General features: G+C 45.2%; 1 protein-coding gene across 2 annotated transcripts in view; it reads left to right on the forward strand.

The window, feature by feature from the left end:
* The window catches only part of GKAP1 (G kinase anchoring protein 1), a 565016-nt gene extending 549148 nt beyond the window's left edge, over positions 1-15868 (forward strand). For both annotated transcript variants that reach the window (XM_085633148.1, XM_085633155.1), the window contains exon 12: positions 15517-15868. In XM_085633148.1, the coding sequence (XP_085489274.1) occupies positions 15517-15564 (48 nt within the window). In that variant the 3' untranslated portion in view covers positions 15565-15868. The remainder of the gene's footprint in view (positions 1-15516) is intronic.
* Positions 15869-19424: the final 3556 nt, after the last annotated feature.

Consider the following 19424-nt stretch of genomic DNA (forward strand, 5'->3'; position numbering starts at 1 on the left):
TAAACCTTCCCTTTTCTTCATATCAGACACCCCTATGGTAGGCCCAAGGGCAGGGTGCATTGTAAGTATAAGGTAGGACATGCCCTGATGTGTGTGGCGTGTCCTAATAGGGAATTACAGCCATTTTCGTGTTTCACTATTGCAAGGCTACCTGTTCTCCATAGGCCAGAATGGGCTGTTAGATTATTACATGTTTATAATCTTAACTGACTCAGAGAACATGGTAGAAATTCGAGTTTAGTATGCCTGAACAAAAATACACCTTTTAGTGAAGGTGGTTTTAACATTCTGTGTTTGAAAATAACCTTTCAAGCCTGCCTCTGCTAGGTTGTGTATTCCTTTGTCTGGTTTCTGTGAGTGACAGGGCTAGGGAATTCCAGGTGACAGGGTGAGTCCGCCCAGTGGTGAATAGAGAGATCTGCATCTAGATGGGAGGGAGGAGTTGCACCTGGGAACTGAATAGGACAGAGCCTGCCCCCCACAGTGCTGGCTCCACCCCCTGTGGAGCAGCTGATGTCTCTGCCCTGCACAGTGAATGAAGAGAAGGAATCCTGTCAACAAAGTGCTCCAGGGCTGTACTTGCCTTCCACAATGCTGGCTCCACATCCTGTGGGGTGTCTTGATGTTTCTGCCCTACACTGTGAAAGGAAAGGAGAAGTCTGGTAAACAGAGTGCTCAGGAACTGGTTTGGACCAGGCAAAGGCCCCTCTCCCCTCAGAGAACAACATTTTGGGGTATAAGTAGTGGGACCCTGATCCCAAGAATTTAGATCACTTTTGGAACAATAACAAACCTTTACTGGGGAGCGGAACCTGAAGAAACAGAGGAGAGACTATCCCTAAGCTGAATTGCTGCTTGGGGGATTGGCCTGCAGTGGTTTGCCTGACTGGCAAAGGAAGGAGAAGAGACTTTGTGTGCTTATTTCAGCTTGTAAGGCTCTCCAAGGGCTTGGAACAGAGCTTGCCTCCTGCTGAAGTCTCAGGGACAACAGACTTCAACCCCCAGCTCCCCAGAGTTCTTTGGAAGTGCCTGCTGCTGTTTTGGGCCTTCTGAGGGACTGCGTGTCGCAAGGAGCTGGAAGGGCGACTCAACGAAGCCGAAGCGTGTCGCTGTTGCTGCTGCTGCCGTCACACTTCTGAACAAGGGTGTCACCGCTGTAGTTGCCGCACTGCACCGCATCGAGAGAAGCGTCTCGCAACAAAGAGGAAGCGTGTCGCCGTCGCTGCTGCCTGCCGTCGCACTTCTGAACAAAGGTGTCGCCGCCGGAGTTATCGCACTGCACCGCATTGAGAAAGGGGTCTCGCAACGAGGAAGAAGCGTGTCGCTGTTGCTGCCGTCGCACTTCTGAACAAGGGTGTCGCTGCTGGAACTGTCGCATTGCACCACATCGAGGAAAGCACCTCGCATCCCAAGAGAAGCGCGCCACCGTCGGAGCTGCTGCCGTCGCATTTCTGAACAAGCATGTCGCCGCTGTAGTTATGTGCAGAAGCTTCACGCAAACTGGGAGAAGAGTGTCGCAGCTGAAGCTGTTGCCGTCGCACTTCTGAACAAGGGTGTCGCCGCTGCAGTCCACGCATCGAACCGAGAACTTCTCCCATCCCCGGAGAAGCGTGCCGCACCTGGAAGATCTTCACGTCTTTATTTCTTTGCATCAGAACTTTTCCGCGTTTCCATCACTGCGACATTGCTTGTCGTGGAAGCGCAACGCATCGTAAGGTACATTGACGCAAAGTGACGAATCTTAAGAACTGAACTGAGCTAAAAACTAACATCTTATAGTAATAGTATTGTTTATTTTTGTCGTTTATGGTTTTGTGGTAAATCTATATAAAGTATACTTATTTTTTATATAAAACCTGTGTGGTGTCCATTTGTAGTGTTGTCACTGGATTACACACTGCCTCTGAGATAAGCCTGACTGCTCGTGCCAAGCTACCAGGGGAGTGAGCAGGGGTTATTTTAGGAGTGTACCCCCTTACCCTGACTAGAGGCGAGGGTCCCTATTTGTCACAAGTACCTACCTGTGCCAACTAGAGACCCCCAAATCTAACAATTAGTATAGGCTAAATGAGTGATAACGTGATTGCCTAATTTTGATGGTAGAACATCTTGAGAATCCAAATAACATGTTAAGTCCGAGATCTATACTCTAGTCAATTAAGGTGTATTTCTTTTTTTCTGTTTTGGCAGTTTCCCGCTCACTGCTTCTGAGCCTCTTAATGCACCCCAGAGACAGGATTTATATTACATTCACAAAGTCAGCTTTTTCCCCAGAGATACCTCTGACATTCCATACTTCTATATTTGCATCATAAAATCTATTTTACAGCCATGTTCAATGCAAGCTGATTGTGCCACAGGTTTCCCTGAGACACTGCTTTTTGAAGAGTTGGATATGGGAATCTCACTTATACTATTGTATACACCATTTCTGATAGACTTCTAGCCCCAGATTCCTCACATTTGGAATATTCCCAAGGCATCAGAATGGATCTGGAGACTTTTCAATAGTAAAACTGCTTGCCGATCAAATGACGTTTGGGGTTTGTACAGGCACCATGCCCCCATGCTGACATCAGGTCCTTTGTTTCTGCGCCACCAGGCGCAGATCCAAAGCTCACTCATCTCTCGGAGACACCTCAGAAATGTAATCTAAATTTCACAGTGTGCGAGAGAATATCACCACAAAAAGCAACATGTTTTAAGACCTGTAGGGACTGTGGCAAACAAATATCTGGGACAGATCCCCATCAGGAGTGGCTGCGGTGCCTGGGGTTGTTATGACGCTACGGGCTGCTGTCCCTGCATGTCGATTTGCCCAAAGACCACCTGGGACCCCAAGGTAAAACTCTACATCGGTAAACACAAGAAGGCCCTGCGATGAAACAGGTTTGGCCTGGGTCTTGCACCAGGAGTCGACAAAACTGTTCTAGAGGCCAGTCTTCAGCGAAATCTATATCGTCAGGTAAGTCTAAGAAGAAGCATAAAAAAATAGAAGCTTGACTGACAGTTATCAGCACTCATTTTCTCCTGAGAAGGCATGGGCAAAGAACCATGGCTCTAGATCTCACTCACTCCTGGGGTCAGTCGGCTTCGGAACCAATCCCACAACTGGTTCTGGCAATAACACGAGTTTCTGTGGCCATCCACCACACCAAAACAGATCGAAGAGTTCTGTGAGACCGTGCTCTGGGTCTTCTGATCTTTGCCAACTCCCTCCGGCATGCCGCAAGGAGCCGAGAAGCCTTCCCTCTGGAGTACCACTGGTGGGTTTGCCCAAGGTGCAACTTGAACCCTCTCAGTCCATCACAATGGCTCCAGCTCCGATTACAACCCACCTCTGGCGCCACAGTCCACCCAGGTTGTTAGAATTTTGATGCCGGTGCCAAATCCATCAACGCTGATGAGGAGATACCTTCAGTATCCTCTGACTCTTCGGCGTTCCTGCCACTGTTGAGTCGCCGCTTCCCCCCACTTGATCTGACTGACACCTCTATAAGGGAAAACACACACCTTTCTCTCCATTTTGGGCATATACTCGGACAACGATTATGAAGTGGGCGATAAGTTCACTCAGCCCTATCATGAGGACATTTGGTACACCAGCATCCTCAATACTTCTCCTGAATCAGCTCTTCTCTCACCCCTGGAGGAGCCACAAAACAATCCACTTCCTACGCCATGGTAATGCGTAGGGCAGCTGAAATGTTTGACCTCCAGCTCCCCACCTTGGAGGTTAAAACAAATGTGCTGATGGAAGTCTTCCAGTAGGGGCAAACATCTTCTAAGCCCCTTCTGCCATCTGAGTCATAAGTTAGCCTTGTTGGAAGCCTGCCCCCCCCCCCCACACCTAGTCAGCACAGACAAATAGTAAGACGCCAGTGCCCTGCCCTAGCGACTGTGCTTTCCTGTCTCAGCACCCTTCCTCTGAAGGTTTAGTGGAGTCAAGCAGATCTAGCGCCAGCATCTTTCTGACTCTTGTCCTAGATAGGGAGTCCAAATGGGTGGAGATGCTTTGCAAGTGGGTTTTCTCTCCCACCAGCCTGGCTGTCTGTTCGGTAAATGCCAGCTGTCGCCTGGGATGCTACTCCCACACACTTTGGGACTCAGTGGCTCAAGTCCTCCCTGGTATTCCTGAAGAGTTTTGACCGGTTCTTCCCCAGGCTAGTCAAGACAGTTGTAATGCGGCCTAGTTCACAATTCGTTATTATTTGGGTAACACCGATTCCATTGGGCAAGCTTTGGCAGCAGTGTTACCATTGGCCGCCATGCACAGTTGCGATCGACCTGGTTATCAGGCGAAGTCCAGTCCTCCCTTATGGACATAGCTTTTGACAGGACTTGCCTGTTTGGGGACAAGGCTGATTAGAGTGATTCAAAGAGAGCAGGGCTACAGCACACTCTCTGGGCGTATCTGCCTCAGCACACCAGCTGCACCAACCATACTGCTCCTTTTGCAGCTTTGGCAGTGCTGTCCCATACCACAAGCCTGTCCATCCTCAGCAAGGAACCCAGCAGTTTCCTTGTCGAGGCCATAGTGCCCTCCATCCCTGCAGTCTAGGTCAATGGCTGCTCAGTCCACTGCCCCCTCCCCCTCTGCAGCCCCATCGGAAAAAACTCCTTAGCGTGTCCTTAAGGTAGCATAGCCACCCGATGGGAGGCAGTATTCAGTGATTGCTAACTGTTGGCAAGCCATAATTTCAGACATATGGTTCCTTCAGATAGTTCACAGGAAATATGCCTTGCCCTTCATCTCTTCTCTATCATACATATTCCAGCATCCCCCCAGCGACTGATGGAGGATCATCTCTCTATTTTGCAGCAATAAGTGCAAGCCCTTTTTGCCAAAGGAACTGTCAAGAGGGTACCAGTGCCAGAAGTACTAAGTGGTTGTTATTCCCGCTACTTTCTGGGGCCCTAGAAGGATGGAGGCCTTTGTCCTATTTTAGACTTGTACCCTCTTAATACCTTCCTCCGGAAGAAGAAATTCAAAATGCTCACCTTGGCCCAAGCATTGTCTGCCTTCGACCCTGTAGACTGGATGGTGGCGTTGGACCTGAAGGACACCTATTTCCATGTACCCGCCCTGCGGACCTGCCGGCAGTACCTGCGGTTCATGGTGGGACAGGAGAATTATCTGTTTGCTGTGTCTCTCCAGCAACCCTGGGATGTTCACCACAATGATGGCGGTTGTGGAGGCACACTTTTGGAGTTCAGTGGTTCCAGTCTTCCCCCAGCTTGAAGACTGGCCATTGAAGGCGGGCTCGCCCCAGGCAGTCATCAACCACCTCCAGACTACGGTGAATCTCCTGTCATCTTTGAGGTTCACTATCAACATGCTGAAGTCACACCGGATTCCTTCTCAGATGGTCCCCTTTATCTGGGCCAAGCTGGACACTGTTCTGTTTCATGCCTTTCTCTCGGGGAAGAGATTCTTGGACATTCAGGATGTGTTCCCCTTTCAGCCTCAGTCCTAGATTTCAGTGAAGTCAACTCCGAGGCTCCTGGAACTGATGTCCTCCGGCATGCTACTGGTAGAGCACACCAGGTGGCATATGTGGGCTCCGCAGTAGGAGCTGAAGTCCCAGTGAGCCCAACATCAAGGGGACCACTCCGATAACATTCAGATTTTGGAGGAGACTGCAAAAGATCTGTAGTGCTGGTTGCTGGCCCGCAGTTGGGTCTGAGGCAGACACCTCTCCCTTCCCCACCCAGATCTCACAGTGGTGACTGACGCATTGCTGCAGGGTTTGGATGGCCATGGGGGGAGGTGAAATCAGAGGCCTCTGGTCTCAGTCAGAGTCCCAGATCTATATCAACCTTCTGGCGCTGAGGGCCACCCGCTTGGCGTTGAAAGCCTTCCTTAGTTTCCATCATAGTGTTACTGTGCACACTTTTGTTTGCCTTTTTCTTCTTAACTGTGGTGGTTTTAAGCACTCTTGAGCGGGGCAATTTTTGGTAATGTTTTAGGGGTGTCAGTTGGTGGTAATAGTCGTGAATTAGTGATTTGGGCTCGGCCCTTGCGGTCGAGCACAGTTGGATACATTGCATTGTGGGATGGGTAGTCAGTAGGTTGGGAGGTAAACTGTCGGAGGTTTATGATTGGGTTGTGAGGAGAGGAGGGGTTATGGTGCACGGTTTAAAAGTTGAGTAAGATCAGGGAGTTCGGTCCGGTAATCAAGAAAAGAGCAGCAGGAGATAAATGAAGGAACACGGAGGTACGTGAATAATAGGCTGTTTACCGGAGCTCGGGCATTGTGCTCGTGGAGAATTGCGGGGGTTGATATCTACGTGTGCTTTAACTACAGCATGGCAAATTAGAGAAGGCAAGGCAAATGATTTAGACTAAGGGACCTCTAGGACATTGTTTAGGTAACTCAGTGTTACCATTTTAGAGGGAAAATGCTGTTTAAGGGCTGATTGCAATTTACGGCATAGTTTTTTGTATTTTTTTATAAATTGTGCACAGTGTTCTGTCACAATGGGTTTGGAATTGTAATTCATTGATACATGTTTTCTATTTGTAGTGAAACCCCTGAAGAAGAGCCCATAAGAGCTCGAAATGCATTGGGTATTTTGATTCACTTCTGATGATGTTTCTCCGTGTTTTGTGGCGTGCCCAGAAAAAGGCTTGGATTAGCATGTCTGAGGCATGAGAAGCAATTCAAAACACGCTGTTTTCACGTGCAATCAACTACTTGAAAATAAATGAAGTCTCTATAATATAACACTTCGGAGTACATGAATTCATTTCTTGACATCCGAATGTCATTATTAAATGAAAGAATATGCTGTGTGCCCGTGCAAGGATCACTAACACGGTCACATCCCTCAAGTTGAAAGCCATCCTGCCATCCATCAACCTCTACCTTATTCAACATCTACCTTACTCCTCTTGCTCTACTTGCGGAGGCTCTGGGAGCGAAAATAAATTCATACGCTGATGACACCCAGCTTATGTTTTCATGGGACTGTAAGACCGGGTTCCATGGTGAAAACATTAGAACTTGCTTAGCAGCTGTCTTCCAGAGGCTAACTTCATCAGCTCAAATTTAATGCAGAAAAAACTAAGCTGGCCCAGGAATCATGGCAATCTTTTTGACCAGCTGAATTCCCCTTTCCAGGGCACCAAGCGAACTCGGTGAAGAATTTGAGCATTTAAATTGATGATGGCCTTTCATTTTTAACGCATGTGAACTCAGTAGTAGGGTCATGCTTAGAGTGACTCCATATCTTAAGAATGTTTCTTCATTGTTTCTCCTTCTCAGCCAGGAAACAGGTGATACAGGCACTGGTGTCATCTAGGTTGGACTATGGCAACGCCTTATATTTGGGCCTGCCTTACTACCTCATCAATCAAGTACAGGTGGTCCAAAATGCGGCAGCACATACGCTCCTGGAATTGCCTTTGATAGTTCATGTGTCTCCACATTTAAAGGCATTGCATTGGCTCCCTATAAAAAAAGAGAATCTTAAGACTCTTGTTCTGGTCCATAAAGCCTTTAATCAGACGGGCTCAGAATATCTATGGGCATGCATTCGTTTTTATGCTCCCTCCAGATGCCTTCATTCAGCCAAAGCCTTCTGATGCAGCAGAAACGCATGGAGAAAATATTTCACAAAAATAAATTTTCTTCTAACTTCATTAGCATGTACTCAAGCTATCATGCCTATAACACAAACATAGTTCTCAACTTATTTCACTTCTCCTTTAAATCACCTTACTAAGCTGCTACTATTACCATTTCTTAGTTCCTCCAATGGATCCTTGTGTTGAGCCATAAGGGACTAGAATATTTGGACAATGAACAATTATTCTATGAGGACCTGAAATAGATAACTGTTAACTTCAATGTAATGACTCAGCATAACTTAATACCTTTATCAACCATGAGTATAGATTCCTTGAGACAAAGAATATCACCAAAAGAACTAGACCAAATCGATAGATAATTCAGGAACAACATTTATCTAATGCCTCAAGAATGCAGGTAAGAACAGAAATCCAGTTAAAGATCGGATGTAATAACAGGCTAATGCTAAGAAAACCACACAGTACTTGAAATTACGGGTTCAGTGATGCTCATAGAAACCAATCAATGTTTTTTCGGAATCTGTCCTCAAGTAAATTAGTTTGTGTCCTTTTATGCAGCATCCATCTTGCCACATCAGGAGTCAGATAACCTCTCAGCCGAAAGGTTCTTTCCCGCACACGCTTGTCAGCCGGCAAGGAGTCCTGATAAAGTCTCAGTTCGCTAGAATTCTGTTCGTTAGTCTATACCACCAAAAATTAGTGGAAAGGGGCAAAGAAAGAAAAGTCTTGTGAAAGAAACATGCATGGATTGGAGAAAAAAACAACAGCATGCCAGTCGGGGAAAGCAAGGTAAATCAGACAGCCAGCCCGCGACTCCTCCTTAATTTTGGGCAATTACACTCCAATATGTTCCAGTTCACACCGCTTAATGTATTGGTTCCGTTGGTCCATGGGGTTTCCTTGGTCGTACACGACGGGCTGTATTGTGGTGATCGGTAAATTATACATATCCGGAAGAATTAAATAATCCATTTCTCATGCTTTATGTTGGGATCATTATTTTCTATTTGGTTAGAGTCTAGTAACATCCTCGAAAGTAGGCGGTACCTTGAGTCATCTGCCATCAGTCGGTTCCCAGGCGCATTCTGCAGGGATGTTGCAAAACTTTGCTACAATTTCCATCAAATATGCTACGAGTGTGGAGAGAGACTATTAAAACTAGAACGCAAATGAAAACTTTTTCGAAAGTTCTCATAGGGACTGGGTGACATAATTTAACACTGGCTAAGGAAAGAAAGCCTTTGAGACCTAACCAGTGAATAGCTAAATTGCGAGAGTGTCAATATTTAAAACATCACATATTTCTAAACATTTTAGTTAGTCGAGTTAATCAAATGCACAGTTTCACATTAAATTCATATCAGTATTAAGCATTACTAAAACAAAAATATTTCTTTCAAGTAGCAGGTCATTATTTTCTATACGTTGCCATGTAAGCTTATTTCAACAGGTTACCTTAAAGTCCGCGTTTCATTTATTCACGTTTCAGTAAAGCCTTATACAAATCTATGTCAAATCTCTGTTACGTGCGTTCTTTACGTTAAGTTAATGTCTATCGAAATGTACTAATGCAGTAAAACGAAAATACGTTTTCATTGCACATTAATACTGTGACAATATAAATTCTCAAGGTTGCAGAGTGTTTTAAAAAAAATATATTTTCTCATAAAATACGTAAATGCTTAAGCATAACATTGTCGTTTTCGTACCATAGTTTCTCATTGCCACATCATTATTTATTCTAACATTCTGCGTGCTTTTACGATGCAGAATCTAAATCATAACAGTGCAGGTGAAACTTTCACTAAGTAGGCAACTTTTATCATTTGTTTTGTCTCATTTATTTGATAAGTGTCAAATTATTTCTGAGGTAGGAATTGCTGAAGATGAATGCATGATAACATCTACGCTCCATCTCTTCCTAGCCACAATGTATACAATGAGACGTACTAGGACTGGTGGCAAATCCTTCGCCTTCTTAGACTTATCAGCTTGGAGCAAACTTCCCTCGGAGATCCGGAGCCTGACAGATTTGTCTCATTTCAGGAAAACATTGAAAACATGGTTATTTAACCAAGTCTAAACTGATCTGGCTTATATGTGTGGACTAAGGTGCATAGCGCTAGGGCACTCCATGGAGTAATAGAGCTCTTTATAAATGCCTGTTCATTCATTCATTCATTGTCATTCGTTCATCAAGGTACAGGTGCTCACAGGCGACAACAGCACCATGTGGAACTGCAAAAAACAGGGTGGGGTCACGGACTCTGGGCCAGGAGGCCTTGCGCCACTGGAAATGGCTGGACCACCAAGGAATTTCCCTGGTGGTGAACCTTCTGGCAGGCAGGATCGTTGAATGTCAGAGTGAACAGGCTCCGCTTTCAGTGCCTAGCAGATCACAAGTAGCAGTTGCAGCTGGAAGTCGTACAAGGTCCCGTCCAAGAATGGGGAGAACCTTGGCTCGATCTGTTTGTCACCGCAGAGAGCATGCAAAGTCATAACTGAACCGGGTTGGAGTTTCCAAGACATCTCTTGCTCTGAAGCATTTTCCACCTCAAGTGGAACTCAGGACTTTTTAATGCCTTTCCGCCTTTACCACTCCTGTCTGAGTTCTCTAGAAGATCAGGACCAAGTCATCCTATTGGTTCTGGATTGTCAACCCAGAGATTATTGTATCCAGAACTCCTGGTCTTTGGCATCTGGGAGCCAAGTGTCCCTTGACAAATGCTGTATACGCCCGTCATTGAGACACATTTGTGGTTTGGTGCGGTACGATGCAGATAGACCCTCTTAAGGTAAGGTAACCTGATGTTTTGGTATTTGTATTGTCTCTAAGCTGTCATGGCTTGGCTCTGGGCACGGTTAAAGGGTACCTCCTTTTAGAGAAGGCACATTCCTTACCCTGGATCAATTTTGCTAGCTAGAAACACAACACCACTTGATGTCTTTGTCTACAACTGTCTGTGACACGCAGCCAGCGCCGCTTGGCCTACCGTCATCACCAAACCACTTGATTTAGTCTCCACTCACCTATCTTATCCAAACCGAACAGAGGCAGTATCCCCCTTGTATGAATTGTACACGGAAATGTGCACAAGCACTCAAAGGAGACCCTAAAAAATGGAAAGTGGGTATGGAGTAGGACATAGGCACGGATGTATGGAAATACTGCTGCTCCCAAACTAAACTGATCTCAATTAATTACAGACACAAACTGCTCCACTTTAAATTTCTAAATAGATTTTAGTGCACGCCACAGCACTTACATAGGATTGGCACGGCGAGATCGGCACTATGTCCTAGATGCCCCTGTGATCCTGTGGGCTTCTTCCACCTAGCATGGGAATGCCCGCCAATCTTCCAATACTGGGAAGACATACTTAACACCTTATCTGAGATAGCAGTCCACACAATCGACTGCACCCCACTACTAGATCTACTGGGATACACAGAACACATACTGAAAGCGATTGGTGGGAGTGTTACTCTTGTTGGCTAAGAAATAGCTGGCCAATGGATTAGAGGCCCATCACCTACAATGGCGGACTGCTTGAGAAATGACGTTCTTTCTAGGGAGCATACAGACTACTATGAAGAGCTACAACACCCGCAAGCTCACCCACGGGATATTTGGGAATCCCTGAGTTTCTACCTAGCTTTAAAAGCGGATAACACTGATGATGGCTGTGATTGACGCATCTGTCTGGACATTGACTGTATATATGCCTCTAATGTGATTGTTCAGTGCATGGTCTGCATCATTGCTTGCTTGCTCCTACCCCTTCCCATGTGGGGGACACTGTTGTAGTTAATTTTTGTATGAAGTGGTATTTATGACGCTTACCCCTGCTTGTTGATTGTATTGTTCTAAATTACCTAATAAAACCTTTTTTTTTTTTTAAAGGTACCTTTCGACTCTTTTAGCTTTTTGTGGGTTGGCTGATCAGCCCTCATTAGTTTGTTTACAGTTGTTATGCACTTTTTGAAAGGTTTACAGCATTTTTTCCTCCCTCTCCCTTTGTCATTCCCTCTGGGACCTTAACCTGGTCCTTAACTTTCGGATGTGCACTCTCTTCAAGCTGCTTCACAGCTACTCTTTCTCACCATCAAGATGGTATTCCTTGTCTTAATATCTTCAGCGCAGCATGAGTGATCTTCAAGCTCTGTCTCATCTCGCCTTACACCACCTTCTTAGACAACCTGGTTTTGCAGAGACAGACATCTTTCTTGCCTAAAGTTGTAACACAGTAGCACGTCTTCCAGAACATCACCTTGCTGGTGTACTATGCCCGTCTCACCCCTTTATGGAGGAAGATAGACTCCACCGCTTGGACCCCAAGACAGCACTGAACTTTTACATAGATCATACCAAATAACACCAAATTGATGATCAGTTCTTTGTGTTTTTCTCTGGAGTGAAAAAAGCATGGCTGTTCAGAAGACATCCTTCTCCGCAGGATAATACGTTGCATTAAGATCGTCTTCAAATTCGCCAAATAGCCGCCTCTGAAAGTACTGCATGCTCATTCTACCAGAGCCAAAGCTACCACTGCATTGGCATGCAGAGTTCCTATCCTTGACATGTGCCAGGCAGCTACATGTGTGTTCCTCCATATGTTCACGAAGCAATATTGTCTGGACAGTCGGGTACACTGAGAGGGGCATTATGCTTTGTCAATGCCTTTTCTGGTACAGACTCTAACAAGCTGCAGATATCTCACTAACCATCCCATCATTGCTGTTCTGTGCTTGGACTTTATCCATAAAGAAGATCCCAAGTCTGGGAATCTGCACACTGGTCACACCATTATGCCTTTGGGGCTCTGCGTCTGGGGGTGCGGACACTCTCAAAAGCAACTGACATCAGTGTGCAGGAAGTGGCACCTATATATGCTCTGCATGTCATTTCTGGAGACGTGTGGCACCAGCCACCACCATGCGGCGGTACTGCTGAAATGTTTCCGGACTGAGTCTGATGCTTGGAGAATGTTCAAAAGGTGAGGAATCTGCTCTAGATAATCTCTACCAGAAAGTGTTACCGAAGGTAAGTAGCTTGTTCATCTTAACGCTTTTGTTGGCCCTGCTGACCCACTAATCTAGCATATGTGCTGACGCCTAGGTCTGATCTTGGTGATTCTAAGTTCCAGAACTTGTTCTGTTGCTTGGAGGGAGCGCACAAAGCATGCCCTCTTTATTGACATGAGACTACTGTCCCTGTCCTGGAGAGCTCACTTTAAACATTGGGGGCAGCATACTTCCTTTTTATGGTTTGATAACAGATCTTTTTCATGGGTCAGGAGGAGAACAGTCTACTGGACCATGGGAGTGAAGATGGCGTGACACTCAGTTCCTTGCGCAGACAATCCCATGTTAGTGTTGGTTGTATGTGTGTATAGTATGAATAGTGGCAAGACTGTGTTGTTTTGATAATCTTATTAATGGGAACATTGGGATCAATTTTGGATAGCTCCTGATTGGACATGGCACACGATGGAGGATGGAATACAGCTTTCCCAGACAGTTGTGTATTGTCTGCATTACTGGAGCTGAAGGGAACAGCCCTTGACACTGATGGTTGGGAGGTTACTCTTAGAAATTCTGTGAGGACGTTTTAGCAGGAGATTGCCGATTAGTTGTTCCTGTGCCTTGCAATTTGGTTGATGGTAGTGGAGGAAGGGTAAGTCATCAGATTCTGGTAAAAGTGAGAAAGCTTCAATCCATGGTCTGCCCTTTTGTCTTTTTCTAATTGCTCCTTCAGGAAGGCTGATGAGTCAGGTGCAGCCTGTTCACTTTTCATTGTGCTCATGTTTTAGATACTCCTGCTTGGAACCAGCATCATCACTGGTTTGTCAAAACTGTGAGGGAGCCACCCCAAACCGGTTCCTGGACTTGAGGGAGTTGATCAACATCCCCTGTCTGGAAAATGCATATAAAGGTGGCACCCAAACCTTCCCACACTGTTTCAGTTCCAAGGAAGAAAGTACGCCATGTATTACTCATAAAACTGCTGTAATTCAAGATTGGCGGCTGTATGATAGTTTCCCAGCGACTGACATTATCTGACTTGCGCTTCTTGTGTGTGTGTGTGTCTGTGTGTGTATATGTATATTACCTTCTGGTTAGGATGTAGTTTTCATAGGAAGAGCGTTTTTTCATTTGCCAATAACTTTGTTGTCATTTGACAAATCTTTGCAAACTTTTCAAAACTGGTTTAATGCTCACTTCAGCTGCTGTCTTGAAACTTTTTGGGTGATCCGTCAAGCGAGAGCCAAGAACAAGAGGGGAGCCCAAAACGCATATTCTCCGTGTTAATTTCCATAGGAACATTAGACATGACTACAGCCCGAAATAGTGAAAGTAATTACACCAATTTTGACAGAAAGGAAGCTCTCGGTCCAGAAAGCTCCCTTTTTGGTAAATGGTGTAAATCCATTTAGTAATTGCTGAGAAATGTAAAGATTTTTCAGATATACAACTGAGGCCGCAGTGGATCCATGACCCCTCCCAATCTCATGGCTGATATCTGATTGGCTTCCAACACTTCAAGCCAGGAAGTGTTGTCAGCCAACTTGTGACTCAGTTGAACTGAGTCACAAGAAAAAATGTTTTTAAAAAAAGAAAAGGGGGCAGGGTAAAAACACTGTGACCCCCAGGCCTCTTGAGGGGGTCACACAGGACCCGCCAGGGCCATACATTTTTTTTTCATAAATTCAGCGGGAGTCGCGTTGGATCCGCGGCTCCCGTCGAAATTAAACCAAAAAGGCGAACTGCGGGCTTCTGCTCTTTGTTTAATATTGGCCCCCGGATGGGCCAGATCCTGGGGCCATGTGTAAATAAGTAGGAGGGGTGGAGCACATGGCCCCTTCCCTCCCTCCTAGAATGCCTAAAGCCTCAGGAGCGCCACCTCCCCGGAGCATCTTTCTATTTTTATGCAAGTTTTTCCCCTCGCGGCAACCCCTGCGCCCTTGGGACGGCTACCTCCCCAGGGCTAATGTTTTAATGATGCCCCCTTTCTCCACCACTCCACAAACACGCCTTTCGGCGCACTGCTGGCAGGGTGGGTGAGATCCCTTTGCCTCCTGAGGACCTCGGGATTAAAGTGGACTTCCTCCTCTAACCAGGAGAGTACCAGGAGGCACGTTTGCAGAGTGGTGGAGAAAGGGGGCGTGGCCTCTGATGACCGCTCAGCAATCCAGCTGTGTGGGTCTTATTGAAGGTAACATTTGGGTTAGTTGGCCCCCAAGGGCCCTCAAGAGGACTCAACCACCAACTAGTAATGCGCCAGGAGACTCGTTCTGCAGAGTGGTGGGGAAAGTGGGTGTAGCCAGGGTGTCTTTATCCTCCTACTAGTAGTGTGCCAGGAGGCATGTTTGCAGAGCGGAGAAGGAAGGGCGCATGGCCTCTGAGAACCTCTCAGCAATCCAGCTATGTGAGTCTTACTGGAGGTAACAGGAGGACTAGTTGGCCCCCAAGGATCCTCAAGTGCGAAGGGGACTTCATCCCCCAACTAGTACTGCGCCAGGAGGTGCATTTGCTGAGTGGTGGTAAAAGGGGGCGTGGCCCCTACCAGATCTCAGCAATCCTGCTGTGTGGGTCTTACTAGGGCAATGACGTCCTTGGAGGCCAACTAACCCCGCCTGTTATCTCCAATAAGTCCCACACTGCGGCATTGCGAAGAGGTCTTCGAAGGCCTCACCCCCTTTCTCAGCCACTCTGCAAACGCGGCTCGTGGTGCACTACTTTAAGAAAGGTACATGTCTTCTACAATGAATCATTACAAGTGGAGCTTGAGAAGCTATAGACACCAAGTTTGTCGCCCATTATCAGTCTTAAGCTACAACTGTCCTTGTTAAATTAATAAAGCATGAGGTCAAGTGTTTCAACAAATAATTAATCCTTTGTTTTCGATTTCCCCATTTTAGGGTGGAAAAAAAGGTAAAAGAAACGCTGAAGCAGAGAACTGTAGGTGATCAAGGATTTGCATCTGCAGCGGCGTGAAAGAAAAGCGGATCTTGTTTTTGAGGGTTTTGCAAAAAGGGACATATTTATGCTGTGCAACTGCTAACCTACGCAGTTTTACTGGAAGGAGCGAAAGTATTAGATTCACATTTTTGAACCTTCTATTGGTTCTAAAAGTATTTTGAAGTGAAAAGTAGAGAACTAATTTTCGAACAGAATTCATGAACTTGCTGGTAAATACAAAATGCCATAATTTGTTATATTTCATCATTAAATAAAATTTGCTCTTCCGTTTGCAATATTTAGTTATACCTACTCAATGTGTGGATGTTATTTTTCATATTGTATTTATTCTCTGTATCACTTATACTGAATTTGTTTGTGACACCTGTGGACGGTAGTAGGGGCACCAGTTAGTACAATATTTAGAGCCTACGTGTTCACAAGCGTAGCCCAGATGCTCTGTCGGTTTTCTTGTGGAGCCGGTACTTCAGCATCTAAATAGTGTCCAGGAGACGTTGTTTGTAAAATGTTTCTTTAGACTATGACCTATCGCGCCCTTTATATATATTCTGTCTCCACTATTGAGCACCGTGCTCTGCACTGTTGAATTTTTTCGAAAATTTGAGGTAAAAGCCTATGTAAAACAGTTGAATAAGCACACACTTCGAAATAATGTATCGACACCAAGCATTTTGTTTCGTTTGAAAAGAAACACTCACGCGTGCCCACATATTAGTCTGCATCTTTATGAAAAAAGATACATTTTACATGAACTGCAAACAACGGGTGTCTTCTAAAAAGAAGCTTTTAAGTGATATGACGCTGGGAACAGTATGTGCCTTTATAAAAATTCAATTTTAGGATTTTTTTATGATATATGGATGGCACAGTATGCATTATCTTCTGCGTTCACATCAGTATGTATTCAACGATGGACGCGTTTCAACTTGTGATACTTGCCATTTATTTCTACCAGCACAAAATTCATAGCACATAACCTTTTCCACCACACTGCTTCAATATTAATAGCATGGTCTTTAAATACATTAGCGCAGAAAGGATGCCACGGGCCTTGTTGCCAAAAAGTAAAATAGCCCCTGCTCCTGGGGTAGTAATATACAGCAATTAGCAGGGTTCACTGGGCCCCGGTGCACTGCACCTCCTGCACTCATGGTAGCTTCGCCCCTGCTTAAACATGCAGTGGAGAATCTCTAGAAATAACTTTATGGCGCCCCATGGGCCGCTCGATAGCAGATACTCGGGTCATATTCCAGATTTTCTATCTCTGCCAACCTGGCATCTTGTAGTTCCAAGGAACCTATATAGATCCTCCGTCGGCGGCCCCTGTCTAACAGGAGGTCGAGGGTTGGCACTGTTTTGAGCCACCCCACAGCTGTTTCTACATGGGAGGTTCCTTCTGTTCTGTCAAAGGCCTTGCCGGGTGCTGAGCATGACGCCACCAGCTCTGGACCCGACTCCCACCCCCTGCATCTCGAAGACTGTCTGTTCTAGCCAAGGAAAGAGAACACTACGAAGGAAGTGAGCCTACTGAATCCGAATTAAATGAATGTACGGAAGAGAAATGGAATATAATTGAATGATAAACTAGTGATCTGTCCACCCTGGAGTCTATATTTGAAGAATTAGGTTTGATGGTGCCTCACCCCTTTATCTTTCAAGCCTCCTCTTACCTTGCTGTAGTCCGAGTGCAGCACTGCACCATGGGTTTACCGTGCAGTTGGAAGCGGAGGAAGACTATATTCTCATTGAGACTGTCAAAGAAAGCTAATCAGTACCTACCAATATTAAAGGTCTTTTTCAATTCTACAACAGGAAACTTAAGACTTAGTTAAAAAGCACTTTAAAGAAGAAGTAAAAAAAAAAATAGGGATATTACACCGAGGGTTGATAATACAAGTGTGCAAGGTGGTTTCTAGTGAGGGAGTTTGTTGTGCCCTCGATTCCTTAGATACATTCTGCATGCAGAGCACTACTGCACAACAGCGGATACAATATGCATGGTCATGAATTTCTGGGCCTTGAACAAGGTGCAACAACACTTCTTACACCTTTTTACAGGAAACATCTTTTTAGCTAAAAAGTGGACGAAAAGCTCTAAAAGGTAAAAAAGGGCAAAGATGTCAAAATCAAGGAGGCTTTGCCACAACAATGCCCTTACCATTTAAAGTTAGTCACACAGGCTGGTGGTTAAAGACAACCTTATCAGTCAGTATTAACATCGAAAGCAGACGTGCCTTTTTCGTCAAACACCGCAGTACACAAGGTAGTTTAAGATGGATACCTAGATGCCCACATGGAATAGACTGGTCTTGGCAAAGTGATTTCTTTCGCATTCTCGCTGATAATGAAACGCCTATTAGAGAAAGACAAAGGCTACTTCCAGCAAAATGAAAAGAATTATCCTTGATCAGTGGATTATATCTACAGAACAGAATTGAAGTATGTGGTACTTTCTTATGGTGAACCTGGCTAAAAGGCAACAGAACACTGTCCTGAGTCAAAGATGAGCATAAAGCCAACGAGTTTTAGGAGAGGTAATTGGGTTGTGGACGGTTAATGCACTGTGATGTAGTGTCCTTTAAAAAGATATATCTTCAGCTAATAAATTGGATCAGTATTCGGGCGGTCCAGATGGATACGGTGATGTTGTTTCAGATTCTGTGAGATGAGATGGAAAAGGCCAACGGCCTTGCTTTTTATTTGTTTTTTACACTTCTTAGTCTACAGTCTGATGGTCTCCTGGCTACAGCTGCTGTGCCAAGAATCACTAGAGATGGTGAGCTTGTCTCCGAATTAAGCAGGGGTGCTGGCTGGGATGGCTTTGTAAATGATGCCTTTGGTTTTGAAGATGTTGCGTACCGGCAAGGGGAGCCAATTGAGTTCTATCAGGGTGGGGGTAAAGCGATCATGTTTTAAGGCTTTGGATGAGATGTGCTGTAGCATGTTGGATTGCCTAGAGGAGTGCTAGTGTGAAATTTGAGAGGACATAGAGTAGGGCATAGCTACAATCCAGATCCAAAAGTCCCGGGCCTTGAACAGCTGTTCTGAAGTCACATTCTAGACTAAACCATTTCACTTTTCTAGAAGAGTCAGCTGCTACTAGGCCTCATTTGTTTTATTGACGGTGTTTTCTTGAGATGGGATTGATGTCCAATGTGAATCCAAGTGACTTGTCATTCAATGAAAGTTGGTGTTTGAAGTTGTCAAGGTTCAGGTAATTGAGCCAAGTTTGTACTTTTTTCTTGTTCTTAGAAAATAACCGGTATTTTGTTTTGGTTGAGTTAAGCTTCAGGTAGCTGCTGGACACTCAGGTCTGAAGTATGTACAGGCAGTTTTTAAGGCATTGAATGTCTGAAGCAGAGAAGACTTTCAAGTAGAGTAGTATATATTCGGCATTTAATGAATTTTGATGCTATCATCTGAGAGTAGAGCACCAACCACCTCCATGTAGCACTTGAAGATGACTGGGTTGTATGAAACCCAGGGGGACTCCACAAGTGATAGGGATCTTTTTGGACCTGAGGTGCCCATGTGAACAAAACGTGTTAGTTGTACAGAGTTACACATCCAGTAGCAAATGACGGAACTAATAAGGATCAATTACTACTACAGTTGGAGAAAATTACATCACTTTTTCAAAAGGAGCAACAGAAGAAGTACCACATTTGGAATAAGGGAGAGGGGGGTATTGTATCTTTTCTCATACCAGAGGACAGTACATTCAGACTGATTTTAGACTTGAGGTTCCTGAACAAATCAGTCAGGATATTGCATTTCAAGAGTGAAGTGGTAAATGTATTGCACAAAGGAAACATGACTATATTGGATCTGAAAAATGCATGTTTTC

Source organism: Triturus cristatus, chromosome 2_1 (assembly GCF_964204655.1).
Source record: "Triturus cristatus chromosome 2_1, aTriCri1.1, whole genome shotgun sequence".
Classification (NCBI taxonomy): domain Eukaryota; kingdom Metazoa; phylum Chordata; class Amphibia; order Caudata; family Salamandridae; genus Triturus; species Triturus cristatus.